The sequence below is a fragment of the Falco naumanni genome, chromosome 4 (genome assembly GCF_017639655.2).
Source record: "Falco naumanni isolate bFalNau1 chromosome 4, bFalNau1.pat, whole genome shotgun sequence".
Taxonomy (NCBI): Eukaryota; Metazoa; Chordata; class Aves; order Falconiformes; family Falconidae; genus Falco; species Falco naumanni.
This window is the reverse complement of record NC_054057.1, coordinates 40,570,650-40,587,439: the sequence shown is the minus strand read 5'-3', so window position 1 is coordinate 40,587,439 and position 16,790 is coordinate 40,570,650. Positions and strand designations below refer to the sequence as shown.

Here is a 16,790-nt window from a genome sequence, read left to right as displayed (position 1 = left end):
GAGAACTGTCTCCCGTGGGAGGGACCTTACATTGAAGCAGGGGGAAGAGTGTGAGGAGGAAAGAGCAGCAGAGACAGCTGTGATGAACTGACCATAACCCTGTCGCAGTTTAACCCCAGCTGGTAACCAAGTGCCACAGAGCCACTGGCTCACTCCCCCCTCACCCAGAGGGGTTGGGAGGAGAGTTGGAAAGGAATGTAAAACTTGAGGGTTGAGATAAGAACAATTTAATAATTGAAATAGAATAAAAAAGAAAGAATAACAACAATTATGACAATAACAGTTATAATGAAAAGGGGAAGGGAAAAAAATGAAATCCAGAGGGAAAGGAAGCAAGGAACACATGGTGCACAATGCAGCTGCTCACCATTTGCTGACCGATGCCCAGCTAGAACAATGACCTGCCTGCCCCGCCAACCCCCCAGGTATATACCAGGCATGGCATCCCACGGTATGGAACACCTCTTTGATTAGTTAGGGCCAGCTGACCTGGTGTGTCCCCTTCCCAATTCCTTGTGCCCCTCCGGCCTTTTTTGCTGGCAAGGCCTGAGGAACTGAAAAGCCTCACATCAAAGCCAAAACAGAGCACCACACTAATCCTAAGACGATAATTAAGTCCATCCCAGCTGAAACCAGGACAAACCCCCATCCCCCATCCACCTGCACCGCTCAGGGGTAAAAGGTAGAGAAATTAGGAATTAAGTTAAGTGTGGGAAGAAGGGAGGGGTGGGGGGAAGGTGTTTTTTCTGATCTGGATGGTCATAAATTAAACTGATTTTCCCCAAGTCGAGTCTCTTTTGCCCATGACAGTAATTCCTGAGTAATCTCTCTGTCCTTATCTCAACCCGCAAGCTTTTTGTTATATTTTTTTCTTCCCTGTCCGGTTGAGGAGGGGACTGACAGAGTGGTTTTGGCAGGCACCTGGCATTCAGCCAGGGTCAAACCACTACATTATCTAAAAACTTCATAACAGTTCATATGAAACATCTCTTAAATCTGGTAAGATAAACATATAGCAGATACTCACTACAATGCTTGTCTTAGTAATGGTATCTCCTCTTTACTGTTAATGGTGACAAGGTCCCCTCCTATATGTCTACAAAAATCTCGAGCTTCAAGCCATGATTTCTTTTCAATATTTGATCTGCAAAAACACTATGGAGAAATTACTTTAAAATATACTATATATTTATAATAAAATGAAGAACTGTAGTCTTGCTTACCCATAAATGGTGTTTCATACAGCCAAGTAAAAATCCGTAAGAGAAACAGCATGAATTACTCTGTTCATAAATTTTTTGCACTAGAGTTGTCTAGCTAGTTATTGTAGCAGTGGCAAACAAAAGGAAGGAATTGCTAGAAAGGAAAACAATTCTCTTGAACTTGTTTTACCTAGGGGAGGGACCAGGCCACCTTTAGGATGAAGGCAGAAGAGTGTTTGTGGTGGAGAGTCAAGGTGGCCTAGGAGGAGACTGAAGATACAGGCAATAGAATGACCTTGTGGTGGTTTACAACTCTCACTTTACATTTGCAACATGATTTCTAACATTTTGGTAGTTCAAAGAATAAGCACAAGTCTGACCAAATCTAAAAATGATGATTTGGGGATAAAGGAACCCCAGTAAATAGCATTCCAGCTGAGTTTGAAAGAAATGAAAAAAAAACAACCAAAAACATAATAAAACCAGGACTCATTAATTTAATGAAGGGATAAGAAATATTATCTCACACTTACCTAGCATATTTCTATTCTGCACGATCCCAAATCAGTGTTTGCACATTACCCTCCTTTCTTGTACGAAGTTCTTTTGTATGCCTGCTCAGACATAACTGATTGTACTTCAAATACGAGTTATCTCTAGCTTTGCAAAAGAAGCTCTCTCATGTCCTTCATAAACATTGGTTTAATAAATCTTTAATGTGACTTATGCTTTAGTTTGAGGAACAGTGTGATTATCTTTGCCAGGTCCAGCCTTAGGCATTGTGCTGCTTACGGATACACCTCACTGCTTCTCTACTTTGTTCCCTGAATTCTCACACACCTCAGAGAAATATGGGATCTTTGCACAACCTAGTGATCACAACTGATATAAAGAGCCATACTAACATCCAAGCTTTGCTGCTTCTGCTGTTTAATACAGAATTTTCACATTGTTCTCTCAATAATTTTAATCTTGTTTCTTCTTTTTTCTCTTTTCTTTATGTCTTTCTAGGGACTTGATATTTATATCCCTTTTCTTCCATTTTCTGCTCCAATTCATTCAACCCCTAGGACACAAACTTCATTTTCTTTCCTGTGTCCTTCTTCCTCCCATTGTGTCCAGCCAGTCCCTTCAACCTCACAACCTCATCTTTCTTCCTTAGTTTCTCCCCTTTTATAGATTATCCCCTGAGATGTCTGTGGTGTTTTGTTTGGGGTTTTTTTGCTATTTTCCAGTCTCACATATTGCAAAATGAAGATGTCACTTCCTTTTTCTTTCTTTCCCCTCTCCGCCCCTCATCCCTCCCAGCTGAGCAGTTCAAACTTCTTTCAACTATTTAGGCACTTACTTTAAAACAGAAACTACCATGGTTGTTTGATACCCAACCTTCAGGACATGTGGGGACCGGAGCTGTAGTTGGAATAGGTGGAGATGTTGCATTCTCTGCCCACTGCTTACATATGTAATTTTGCTTTGTCTCACAGTCAAGCACATCCCATAATCCAGCTGCAGTCCCAGTTCTCATGGCTACACATCCTGGATTACTTCCTTTGTGAGAAACAAAAAACACATTGGATATTTTATACAGACTGAATTGTTTATTTCTTACTTAAAATCTTTGAGCAGCAACCATTCGCTTCTTGCTGTACTCTAACACTTGGATAGGAGAGTTGGAGAGTTTAGGTGTTTTTCACACAGACAAAAGTAATGTTTTCTGTTTGAGGAGGTCATGATCAGTTTGGGATCCTGCTTTTTTTATGTGCTATATCCTGCATAATTAATTCTATGTTAGAAAATGAATTGATTTGTGCGGGTTTTTTTACAGTGAAACCCTGTATTTTCAAGTGAAGACCTCATTCTACTTGCATTAAGTCTGTTTTATATCAAGCAGCATAACCTCGGTCACTAATACAAATGGAAACAAAACCCTTAGTGCATACATAAGGCAGGTGTACAAACCTTAACCCAGACACGATGAAGCTTATCCCATGATGTTCGCTGTAACTTTAGTGTATTCTCTCAGAGGGAACTGCAGGTTGCGTTCATCACACAAAATGCAGTCAAATGCACCCACTGGGTTTATACAATGGCTTATTTGTGTTCTTTTTTAATTTCCTAAGCATTCCTAAAATTTTGGCTACTTTTTGATTCCTGTGGAGCACAGACCTGATGTTTTAATGGACCTGTCTATCATGGTGCCAAGAACTGACTCCAGAAATGGTCAACTCTAAGTCCATCACTTTAAGTCATGTCAAGATACATGTTTGCTCCTGCGAGCATCACTTTACCTGCATCAAAGCTCACCTGCCATTTTAATGATCATGCTCCATCGTTCTCCTGAGATCATCCTGTGTTTTCTCACAGGCACATCTTCACTATCAGAAATAATTTAGTATCATCAGCAAATCTTGTCACCTCACTATTTCACCTTTTCCAGATTGTCTGTAATTATGTTTAACATCTTGGGCTTTTGCACAGATCATTATGGGACTCTACTGGTGAATGTTCTTCCCCAGTCAAAAACATCACCTTCCATTCCCTGCCTTTTAACCAACATTTTTAATCATGTAGGAGGTTTCCTGTGTCATGTCAGATTAGCTCAAAAGCTTTTGGTGATGATAGACCGCACTAACTAGATTTCCCTTATTCATATGCTTTTGGCTCCTGTGGGCAGCTCCAGGAGACCTGAGAGCATAACCTCCCTTTACACAAGCAATTTTATGTATTGTTCCCACTATGTCTTCTTTATTCTATTCTTTATTACAGATTCAACCAATTTAGCAATGACTCATTGGTCTGGTTTTGCCCACATTTCCCTGGAATCATTTTAAATGTTGGCATCAAATTTGCCTTTTTTCACCCCTTAGCTGTCAAGGCAGTTTTAGCAGGTAAGCAGGTAGTTAGGTACACATTACACTTCATGTAACCTTTACAATTTGGATGCTTTTGCATCTATGCTTAGTCCTGAAATGCTTTTCTTCAGATCATCATAATCTACTCTCCTGCTGTTTCAGCCTGAAATAGACTTTCCAGTCATACCCTCACAAAGAAACTTTGCAGCACAGAAAACACAGTTTCTTCCTCAGCAAACACAGGTGCAGGGAAACTCATTTTTCACTGTTCCAGACAAATCTACAAGTGCACACTTTATACTCCGATCATCTGCTGGCAGCAGAGACTCCCTGGCAAGCTTTCTTCTCATGGCATTTACAGAAATTTTATTACTCTTTTACCATTTTCGTAAAAATTTTATTTTGCATGTTATAACCTCGCTGAAGATTTCTGAGAAATTTTTCAGACAAATGATCACTAGGAGGGATGTGGTATATCTTGGGGAAAGCAGATTCCCTCATGGCATTTTGAAATCTTGTTTTCTGTGCCTGTTCACAGTATGATCCTGTGAATGCATTCTTAGCATCACAAGTATGAAATTATGGCATGATCATTTTTGGTACTGAGATTTTGTAATTGTCATTTTAAATCCTTATTACAATCACTCTGTTTCAGACTTCTCCCAGGCTAACTTTTCTACTAGAGGGATGAGTATGGAATAGTCCTAGGACCTGCCTGTAACTCCTGCTAATCTCTTTGTGAAGATGAGACAAAATGTTAATCTTACAGATAAATATATCAGATGTCCTATATAAATAAATAAATAAAATAATATACATTCATATTATATAAAATTATATATATAATAAAACTGCAGCTCAAACTGTTCCCTTTGAAATTAAAAGATGGGGTTTGAGAAGTGCCAGTTCTTGTAAAATATACTGAAGGATTAAAGTGTAAAATTCAGAGGACATTACCAATGCAAACCCAAGGAGGGACCATGACCTCAGAGACCACCTCCCATCCACTGTTACGGCACCTACCAGGCATTGCTGCATTCCAGTGCCTGAAGGAGAGAGCTTCACCATTGGCCCACCTAAAAGTGCCTTGGTCCGCCATGTCACCAAGACCAAGCCAGAAATATTTCTCAGGCCTCAGCCCAACAAGGCTAGTCAGATAGGCTTGTTCATACCTGTAAAAGGAATCGTAAAGACACAAATGAAAACAAATTCATTTATCCAAATCTTACTTGTCTAATCTGCTGATGAATTCTTTTCTCCTTCTCCTTACGTCAGATTGGGGGAGAAGACCTTACAATAGGATTTCAACTCTGTAGCTCAACAAACAAAAGCAATACTTTGTTGAACTAGAGACCTCATCTGTAAGTGGCTGTTTGACACCTTGATAGATTTTGTAGTTCTAGGAATATTTCAGAACATGCAACCTTTACCTATTTAAAAGCCAAGGAAAAGGTATTATCATACCTGCTTTCAACTGTGGCTAAGTAAGCTTCTTCTCCTTCACAAGTGGTATTTGCTTCTGAAAATGTTGCTGGAACATGTCCAATAAAATAGCAGTAGGTCCCATATCTTCTCCAGCCCTATAACATGATTTCAGGATGTCTATATAACTTTTAAATAATTGTGATAACATGTATTAAGTGAGCTATACCATTCTGAAATGAATGAAGCACAATAATCGTGAATATTATGAATTAGAAACCATTTGCAGTGAAATTACAGATCCCTTCTTCAGTGATTTCTGCAAGTGGCTTTCTAACGTTTAAAGAAACTGGGAGAGAGAGAGAAACTTCAGAATAAAGAAGACAAAAATCTATATGTAAATAACATAAATAATTCAAATAATTCTAGATGATTGTCAGACAAGGTACTTATTCAATCTGGGAAATTGGTGGTCCATTCTTATATACTTACTTTTTTGCAACCTGAATCAGTAATTTCCTTTTCTCCAGCTATTTGTGATACAGGTTTTCTTTTACAAATGTAACCAGCTTTCTTCTCACAGTCATAGTCTGCCCAATAGCCATCCTGTGGCAGGGAAAAGAATGTAGTAACAATGAGAATAAGATGAATAATACAAAGCAGTTTCTTTCTTTGTAATGAAAGCTATTAATTTTCTTCCTCCTTTCATTTTGAAACAGAAGTATTTTCTTTTTCCTTATCCAGTTCCCTTAGTTGATAACAAAAATAAATCTTCTCACATTTAGTGAAACAGACTGGTCTATAGTACAGCTACAACTGGTAGAGGTAAGAAGGGATGAGGGTGCAGGGAGCTGGTTACCAGACCTGTTATGCAGGACCCTGCACAGGCAGTTGTGCCACACAGGGATGGGCAGATGAGCAGGCACAAAGGAGGCGGCAGGGATCCCCACATGCCACCATCACTGCCAGAGGGGAAGGAGCAGAACATGCTCAAACTACAGTCAGAGACTTGTTTTATAGTCCTAATATATTCATCGGTGTCTTTCAGATGAACTTAGAGAAAATTTCATCTGTGATGCAGTAATACTTTCATTTTATTTTTTCTTACTTTTTTAATGAAAGTTCGTATTTAATCTCATACTTTGTCCCCACATCCCTTTTTCTGGCCCTAGCCAGTTGCTGAAATAGCAGGTTCATAATTCTTTTATTAAAACATTAGTTTCAATATTAAAGTAAAACATACATTGAATAATTTTACCTGGCCCTTGATCAGTACACAATCTTCTGGCCTGTTGTTTGTGGTGGATGGCTCCCCCAGGTGCCATTTTGTGTATGTCACTGGTGTACCATCACTCCATTCAAAATACATTTGAACCTTATGATCGTTCAGCCCAATCCACAGCTTGTCTGTTGGCTCTGAAACATGGAACCACAGAATTAGAAAAGACCTCTTACGACACTGCATTCTTTTCACAGCACCCTCGAGCTCTAGAACATACAATCCCTTCCGTAAATTTATGAAACAAGATTATTCGCTGTGTTGCATGTTCATTTCATAAATCAATATTTTCACATAGATATTAGAATAAAGAAAGCATGTTTTGGAAAATTAGGCTGTAATGAAATGCCTGCACTGGATCAAAAAATTTTGCTTCCTTTCCTCATAGCAGTGGGAGAAGAGCAAATTACCAGCCTAATGCTACTACACTATGGTGGTATGATAGAACTGCATTAATAGATACTTTTTAGGTTCTGTTGCACTGGTCAGATTTTAAAATACTGTTTTAATCTAACTTGAAGTGTGAATGTTTCAAGTTTCTTTCAACAAAATAAAAAAGGAAAGAAACCTGCTAAGCCTAGCCTCTCAGCCCTACAACAATTTTTTAGGCAAGAAGTAAAATTGGAGTTTCAACAACATCCAAAACCAAAAAAAGGGGAAGGCTGTCAGCAGCCAGATCTAACTTTGAGGCTGGACCAAACGACCTCCAGGGTTCCTTCTGGCCTCAACCAGTGCACGATCCTACGGTTTTAGGCATTCTTAATACAAGGACAGCAAGGGAAATGAAAGGCAAATTTAGGCAGCATTCACAAACATGGGAAAGATAGATAGGGAAGGATGTTCTCAGTTTCTTCAGTAGTCACTAAGCTGGGGTACGATACCAAAATCAAAAATATAAGAATCCAAAAATATCTCCTTGTATAGTTGAACACTAAGCAGACAAATGACTCTTGCCGAAGAAAGAACTTTTCTGTCTTGAATATCTTTCACTTTTTCAGTAGTTAATTAAGAATTTTCAATACCTCTAAGCATGGGGTGGGGGGGAATGGAAAGGCAAATAGCTAACAAGAGTAAAAAGTAGCAACGCGTCTACAGACGACTCATGTTTCTGCCTGGACATTAAAAAGGCCATGGTGAGACCTCACTGACATGCTAGATCCAATGACCCGTACTCACAGCTCTTTAGGCAACCCAGGCAAATCCACAGCTTGCTGCCTGGGAACCACCTTGAATAGCTCAGCTGATCTTTTCCACATAGCAGTGTGGAGACCTAAACTTTTCTTTAGTAGGTTTCTTTCATCACTTCTGCAGAGACCTGTGAACTTACTGGTCTGGGTGCTGGTTAACCACAAGATGTGGAGAACTCATCGTAAACCCACGCTGTAAGTTCCTCAAATGCACAGAAAGCAGTACAAATATGTTAGTCTTCAATAAAAACCGCTATTTCAAAGTGGAACTTACATTTCTTAATCCTTTCACTGAGAAAGCTTCTCACTGGGATGACAGATGCCCTACCCTCATGCAAAACAAAGCACAAGTCAAGACAGTTAAGTAAATCTGCAAGTCCCAGCAGGGAAGGAGGCATCTGCTTTGAAGCAGAAAGGAAAGCACTGCACCAGCCTAATGCCTCTAGCTCCTTGCATGTCTCTGGCTGCAGTAGTTCATGTGAATACAATTCCTACATCTCAATTCAGCAGGCTGGTGCTTCTTACATGCTGACAAAGGCAAAAGCCCCTCTGGAAACACTCACTGTACCCAAGCTGAGACAGCACAAAGCTGTGCTCCTCGAGGCTTTGGATGCTGGCCAGGTGACTCCCTTCCTTCTGACAAGAGGTCAAAGCTTCTTCCCATCCTTTGGTCTCCCTGAAGATCTTGTAGCAGTGATCTACATACGGTACCCAACCATCTGGACAAACAGCAGCCCCAAAGTCACCTAGGAACAAGTACCAATGGTTTAGAGGGGTTCAAATGTCATACAAGGCACATGAAACTGAAAATACTTTCACTTATTCTGTGCAAAAATTCTGAACTAAGAATTTTCTTTGCAAATTCTTATTATAAGGAAATGACACACACAAAACATAATAAACATAAATATGATTTTAAATCTGGTATTTTTTAGCTTGGAAAAGGAAAGTTTTTTAATACAAATGTTATTTAATACAAATTCTATCATTCTTAAATAGTCAAATGTCTGTAACAAATACAGTAATGTATCAATTTTAACAGCTTCTGTATTACTTAGTACTTACTTGTCAGATAAAAGAAATCAAAAATTATCTGCACCTACCAGGGAATGCTTATGAATTTTAAAAGGTAAGTATATTGAGAGAGTAAAACTCATCTAGACAGATTTAGAACTAGACGTATATATATATGGAAACACCAACAGGAAAATCTTTATAAACTTAAAATATCTTATCTTTGCAATACATCGATCTTCAACCTTTGGCTTATTTTTATTAATGTCCCTCTTCCAAAAAGTAATTTTTGGCTTGTTCTCCCTTTTTGTGCTCCGTAGTGTGTGTATTCAAAGGAAAGACCTGACTAACAAAATATGGACAGGACAAGTTGGATGTCCTTTGCCTTTACCCGTTTCATTCTGTGTGTTGTGGGACTGGAAATCAGCCTAGAAAGGGTACAGTGGTTTTAAAAAAGCAAACCAACTACACAAGAAATAGTTGCTATTTCTAACATAATTATTCTGCTCACCCTTTAAATGTGAGTGCCGAGCAATTCAGGTAACAGCTTCTACTTGTAATTACCACCATTTATCAACATACCTGAGGGAGCCAAGGTAAAGTTTCTTTTCTTACAAATGTAACCAAGTTTCTGATCACATTCCCAATTTTGCCATTTAGCTTTTGTTTCAGGATTCAAAACCACACAGAGCTTTCCAGATTCTGGAGAGGGGCTTCCTTTGGGAAAGGTACAGAAAGAAAAAGTGAACTTTTCTGAAAGGCAAATAGAATGCTAAGGTCTAAAGTGCACAGGAGAAATCACTCCTGGCTGAAGTGAGAGCCCCAAAGATAACGTCTTTCCCAGCTTTGGCAACTGAGGTAAATCTCTGGTAGTGGGAATGTCTGTATGACATGTAGTATCATTTACGTGGATACGAACATCTAACCCCCTCATAGTTCTGTTGCTAGAGACAAGAAATGCAAGACTGTATATTTTTGCGAAAGACAAAATTGCTTTCAGAGATAAAATATTTTCGCAATACAGAGATGTTTCTGGCTTATATGGCTATAGAAAAAAGGGTTTTCTAAAGCTAAAGCAAGTAAAGCTAAAATACGTACCTTGTGGCATATCTCGCTGATAACACAATCTGCTTTGCAGAATTTGAGGCACGTATATTTTTTCTTTTGAAATACAGAATCAAAGGCACAGATACCTGGGGCCCAGTTTAAGTACTGGAACGGGCTGCCTCCAATCCACCCCCATCCACTCCTCAAGTCCAGTCTGTTGAGTCCAATCCACAGTGCAGAATCCGTACCTTCTGTTAACTCTAAGTAACCAAATAAAGATAAATGACTTTATAAACCACTTTTTTGTTTAGCAATAGTCACTAATAATGTCTCTAGGGGGACTTACAGTTCTTAAATATCTAACTACAAATATCTTTAGACACCGAGATATCTGATAAACTGACACACGCTGAAGCTTTGATTACTGTAAAAAGCAAACAAACAAAAAACTCCTCTCTTACTCTGTCACCTAATGCAAAATGAGCACGGAGGAGGTGCCACAGAGTATATCAAAAATGAAAATGTTTCTGTAGAACAGACTAAATTCTGTATAACATTGAATTTATTTAGGTAGAAATATCGGTACAGTGTCAGTATAAACAATAATAATTAAGCTCTTAGAAGTTAAATTCATTAAAAATAACAGGAGAGAGTTTCTTCAGTACCATTCCTTCATCAATACATGGGTAAGTAGAGCCACAGTTTAGGATCTATGAATAACTGATATTTTTCAGTATGTCAAATGAATTCAAGAAATCAGATGCCAAACTGCATTTGACACAAAACATCTTTTAGCATAAAATTATCTTTTTTTCTCTTGTTTTCAATTTGTTTTAAAGGTTACTTTTGACCAAAAGGGAAACTTCCATTTACTTTATATCTTTTTTATCTTAAAAAAAAAAAAAAAAACCCAAAACACCAAACACAAACCAAACCCAAGGAATTTTTAATATAACATTTTTAAATAGTCAAACTGTTACACTTTCAGGGCACTGAAATGTGTTGAATTCTGTTTAAACTTGGCAATGATTTTGATATCAATTTGCAAATTCTAAAAGGTTTTGTTTACTTACTTATGCATATTTAGTTCTATAGACATTAGCCAAAACCATACTAATTAGTCCTTAACTGTAATGATGGACTGAACAGATCCTGGATGTAAGTCAGCGTTTGCTTTACTTCCTCACCTTTAAGGTATATTTGCTCATGAATATCTGTAATACTCAATAATTCCGCATTTTGCTGCTGACAGCTCTTCCTGGCTTGATGCCATGTGAGAGCAGATTCAGAGTTTATTTGGTAATGGACATTTGTTAACAGATCTGTAGTCCAGGTGGTGTCTTTATCTGTGAAGAAAATAAATATTTTGGAGAGGATAGTAACTCAGCCACAGGAAAATGAGTTGCAGGTTCTTGTTATGCATGGCATTCTCATTGAATGTCACCTCTGCTGTTCTTTCAAGAGCACTGAAAATGTTGTGAGTGGGACGGAGAAGGACAAAGTCAAGGCTGTGGCAGAAATCCTAGGTGAAATCTATAAAAAGTTATGCAACATCTCCTCTTTCTGGACAGCGGTTCCCTCTGAGAGCTCAGCGAACCAGCTCTAGACCTGAATCTAGCATCAAAACAGTTGTCAGATAAATCTTCCCCTTGCAAAGACTTCTGGAAGTGCCTGTCACACAGCTTCAGGGCCCTGGCACTTCAATGGTGCTAAGCCACATTAGCTCCTCTTCTGACGACCTTTACATCTTTGGTCCGTTGAAGAACTGCACTTCCTCAATCAAGCACAATACAAAAATTGAATTAGATAGTTGAGTATTCCCAAAACTCAGTGTGAAGCTGGATTTTAAAAAGAACTAAGAGCTGGGACTGGCTTTCAAAAGCTTTGAAAATTATTCACTGATGCTATGTCACATGTCTTTTGGACTCAGTGTCCATTGCATCTTTGTAGGAACCTGGAAAGCATATTTGACGATGAATTTGAACCACACAAAAAGCACATTTTTAGTCAATTGGTGTAAAGGGGCATTTTAATAATAAAAGATGTAATGTTGAACAGGACCGATGGGGAGGAATATCAGGGAAAACTGAGAAGTGTCATAAGGAGTCTTCAACACATAAAATGTAAAGCTCCCCTGTCAAGAACAAGGCCATAAAGGGAGATAGAGGGGAGAGTGACCACAGAAGTGGAAGGCAGTTTTCAGAAAGTGATTGAAGTTGTAGAGAAATGCCAGGGATGGAAGGCAGTTGTTAGAAGGGGTGGAAATACTGCTTCCCAGGCAATAGGAATAGGGCTTAATAGCATGGATAAAAAGGCACGTTTCACCTACTTACAAAATATATTCACATGAGAATCACGCAGACTAAAATTTTTTCATCATTAATCTTCCTACAGCCCTCATTTTTGTGCCCACATCCATTGTAACAGAGGTCCTCAGAGAAGGGTTGTACAATGGTGACAGCACACATTCTGGCTGAGAAACAGCAAGGAGCTCAAAATTATCATGCTGCTCAGCAACACCCCCACAACTAGTGGAAACCACATGCCAGATTATTCTTCAATCACAGTTTTCTCCACGTCTTCATGCAACATGTTGCTTCCTTGTGTAGAGAGCTGCAGAATGTGGCAATACAGCATATACTAAAATAGATTCTTGTAAACTATGCATTATTATAAAGATATTAATGATCTGCTAGTGCTGGTTTGCCAATACCACACTGAGGGGAACTGCGTGGAAACAGGTAACTTACCTTTTGATGGGCAAAATCCATATCGCTGGTCCGTGTCATAGTCTGCAGTGGTTGCACACCAGAGCCAGCCGTCCGACTGGCCAGCTGCCGTGCACTCGGCGTACCATTGCTTATTGTACACGAAAGGGAACACACAGGGGGCCCCAAAAGCATTTCCTAGCAGTGTAAAGGTCTCTGAGAAGGCAAAATGATATAGTATGGAACATAATAAGTGAATGTAAACTGTGAAAAATATGAAGCCGGTGCTAGTGGCTGAACTGCAGCTCAAGTGCTTTCCATGTTACCTTTCCCATAACAACAACAAAACTCATTTCAACACTTTTCCAGACTGAACTTGCTAACACATGTTTTAGAGCAGTGCTGTTCTGATGTAAAGTAATATTTCACAGGTGAGTGTAGATTTTTGTTCTGACCAAGGTGCTTTTACAAACTTACTAAGACCCCAGAGCTCTAACCTGAGATACTACAACTGTTTCAAACAGTGTTAAGATTTTATATAAAAGGTGTAAGAGGAGGAACCAATATTTAGAAGTCCTACTTCCTGGAGAAAGTAAGCATCACTTTAGACAATCCATCTCTGGTTTTAAGTATCTCACGTGCAGTGGAGCAGCTCCCACATGCAAGGCTCGGCGTTTAATTCTTCAAATATCCTGTCAGGTGGTTTTTAGAAAGTCTATTCTGAACGTGGGAAAGCCCTTCAGAACAATCAGACTTCAGCTAATCATAAAAAGATAATGGCACTGGCAATTGTCATTATTCTGTGAGCATCCTCATCTGCTGAGATGAAAGCCACACCTCCTCCACCTGCACTGGTACTTCCAGCTCTTTCTCAGCTCACCCATATTGTGCTTCTTTCTTGAGGATGTAATTTCATTTCCATGCTGCTGTATAAGAAACTTGTAAGAGTTTACACTCTCTATTAATGATGTAGTGACACAATATGGTGACCAATAGTGACTTTAGAGAATATCATATGTAGTCTGAGTATTTATATACTAACGTATATTATACATTTAGAAAACATAGAGAGTATATGTAATACTTATACTACTTGTAACACTAACATACTATAATGTCTGTACTAATATAGCATGTATTATTTACATGTATTTATATATATGTTATATAATACATACTTGTCCATAAATATTATGTTAAAATCAAGGCTAACTCCCTCAGTACACTGATTTTATAAAACTCTGATGATCACTGAAGGAATCAGAACAGTCAAAGATCCAAAACACACTAATACTCACAAACAAGTTAGTGCAAAGGGTGAAAGAATCAGTTTTCTGTACCTTCATATCCCTGGGAACATAAAACATCCACAGCCCCGTAGATCTTCCACTTACTCTTTGCACTCAGCCCCTTCTTCAACAAAACATTATCATATTCTTCATTGCCAGGACTGAAAAACAAATCTTCTCCTTGGATTGCAAGGACACTTTCATTTCTGCATTCCCACCACTGGAGCCCACTCGTTTGATTACATGGATACAGGGTGATCAAGGCCCGATCCTTCTTTGATGGCACCCCCAGGCATAGGTTCAGTTTCACACTCATAAGCTGATGATCAGTGATCCACCTGAATTTTTGTGATTCATTGTCTTGATTGCAAGCGGCAGTTCTAACTGACTGTGCGATAGATGCCTGAAGGCAGAGCTTGTTGACTTTATTATACATTAAAAATGTTTCAGTATCTGTAAAACAAAACAATGCATAACAAATGATGAATATAGAATATGCATATAACGCGTGTGTGACATGATTCTGCTTCCCATTCACATGAACAGGGAGTCACTGCATTCATATCAAATAAAAATATGATGTTTTGGAACAGACTCAAGTGCAACATGAGTTTTGCTGATTAAAAAGCAGTAAGGTAGACAATAGAGTATGTAATTCATTATTATATGTCACCATACTGTGGATTAGTAGCAGTCGGCAGCCATCAGCAGAGCTGAGCACAGCTTGTTGGTTACATCAGTCACACTGTTATTACCATTACTCTCTTTCCATCTATCCCCAGATACATGGCCTTGTAGACCTCTGACCTCTACAAACTTCCTTCACCCTTACAGATCTCCTATTGGGGTCACAGCTGTCTTTGCCAAGCCATTTGTCCCCCCACTCCCAAATCCACATTGCCTTTCCTTCTCACTGGGTCTCACAGCCAGTACTCTGGGCTCATTGGCCTTGCTGACCTACAAGACCTGCAGTAGCTGTTGTGAGCCGTTGCAGTATAAAACTAGGAATTACATTGGGAAACCAATCACAGTCTGAGAAAGTAGCTAGCACTGGGGAGCAGTGGCATCCGACCACCGCCTGACAATGTGGAAAGGCTGGTGGAAGTTAGAAGGTCCACATGTACCAGAAACTGAGTCGCTAACTCTCCAGGTAGTTTCTGCGATCATGTCTACAGAGCTGGCTCCAATGTAAAGAAGCAGCAGCTGAGCTTATGTGAGTCCTATAACGAGTTTATTAGTAGCAATAGTGCATCACGTGCTCTGCCCCTTTGCAGTGTGCCTTGTGACCCACCTAGCTGTATTGCCTTCCAAAGCCTGTGGGATTCATAACCAGTTTTGGTCCCTGATACATCTTTTGCTTGGTGGGCATCATATATAATTAAAATGTACTTTAAAACCTAAAGACTTTTCATTTGAAAGCCTGTAAAAAAAATTGAATCAATTTAGTTGCTAATATACAGTATACTGAAAAAAAAATTTTTCTGGCCTGCAGTGATACCGTAGGCAATTAAAAAAACCCAAACGACCCCATACTCTGAGGCAATCTGTAACAGTTTTACTCAGGAGTTTCAAAGCTAAAAGGATTTAACATTACAGTCTCCAGAAGCCATCTGTTTAACACTAAATTGAAGTGCAGCTAAAGAGATGGCAGTAATATTATCACCGCAATTCTACAATAACTTTCCTAAACTTAATCCAACTTTATTTCAAAAAATTTACTTCATGTATTTTATCAATTCTGGTGAATTCAGTGACTGTTCAAAACAGTGAATTAAAATAACCTTTTTATAAGCACTAAGTCTCTCCGAATTGCACAGCCATCATATGGGAATACCTTTACGTCCTACAAGTAATTCCACATTTCACTACTCCTGAAGTTTTTCCTGCCTGATTTTGCTAACCATTACTCAGACACCAACAGCTCAAAAATCAAAACACAGAAGAATAAAGCAAAATGAAAGGAAAAAAAATTAAATATATCTCATTATTTTCTTAGGTCTAATCTTTTGGGGTTATTGAAATGATAATGCCACTATAAATTAATAAAGCCATTAAGAATTCAGTCTTTGCTTCCTTCTCTATTCATTTTTTTTCTTCTGTTAGACCCTGCCCTTGCCTCTTGCCCGCCTCTAAGAGGCTCCCTTTCTATATGTCCCAAACTAATAATGTACATATAGGCACTGCCACAGAACCATAAATCACCCAGAAATGCCAGAGGACATGCAAGCACTTTCACAGACACCTTTGTAGGAGGCAAGCGAGAGGCACTTACCCGCCAGCTGCAAAGTGCTGTGAACAAGAGAAAGAACAAGCAACAACCCAGAGAACATAACTGTAAATGCTGTTTTGTTTTCTTCCCGTCACCCAAAGCTGAATGATGAGAGCTGCTGGTGATCAAGTGCTGCTGAAGAGAGGACAGTGCCCAGTCCTCCTCACTTGCAAAGGCTGGCTGGTTGGTTAGAAAGCGTCGAGTGCTAAATAAGGAAATATTCTGTCACATGCCACATTTAAAAAAACCAACAACCCAAACAAGACAACACAGCACAAATTTTGCCTTTGAAAAAAGAATGAAGTCTCACTGAGGGCAAACCAAGCTGCCTTGGGAAAGCTCGTGATACACAGAAGGTTATATCCCAATACTTCCCTCCTGTCTTTCCTGACTAGACATCAGGGAAGCTCATGGGATCCATCAACAGGGAAATACCAAAGACGGAAATTCAGCTTCAACTTTTAAATCTTACACTTTAATTACACAGTGAAAAAATACATCAGAAAAACATGTCAGTCTTG

The 16,790-nt window shown here is 39.0% G+C and overlaps 1 protein-coding gene across 1 annotated transcript in view; it reads right to left on the bottom strand.

Annotated features, from left to right (window-relative positions):
• LOC121086925 (macrophage mannose receptor 1-like) overlaps positions 1–16,404 on the bottom strand; it is a 37,837-nt gene extending 21,433 nt beyond the window's left edge. Inside the window, exons 1-13 of the mRNA XM_040591380.1 lie at positions 16,273–16,404; positions 14,052–14,453; positions 12,754–12,927; positions 11,191–11,349; positions 10,150–10,263; positions 9,539–9,673; positions 8,506–8,688; positions 6,735–6,892; positions 5,969–6,082; positions 5,519–5,634; positions 5,078–5,226; positions 2,551–2,750; positions 1,028–1,155 (exon numbers count right to left, since the gene is read on the bottom strand). Coding sequence (XP_040447314.1) covers positions 1,028–1,155; positions 2,551–2,750; positions 5,078–5,226; positions 5,519–5,634; positions 5,969–6,082; positions 6,735–6,892; positions 8,506–8,688; positions 9,539–9,673; positions 10,150–10,263; positions 11,191–11,349; positions 12,754–12,927; positions 14,052–14,453; positions 16,273–16,330 — 2,090 coding nt within the window. The 5' untranslated portion in view covers positions 16,331–16,404. The remainder of the gene's footprint in view (positions 1–1,027; positions 1,156–2,550; positions 2,751–5,077; positions 5,227–5,518; positions 5,635–5,968; positions 6,083–6,734; positions 6,893–8,505; positions 8,689–9,538; positions 9,674–10,149; positions 10,264–11,190; positions 11,350–12,753; positions 12,928–14,051; positions 14,454–16,272) is intronic.
• Between the last annotated feature and the right edge of the window lie 386 nt (positions 16,405–16,790).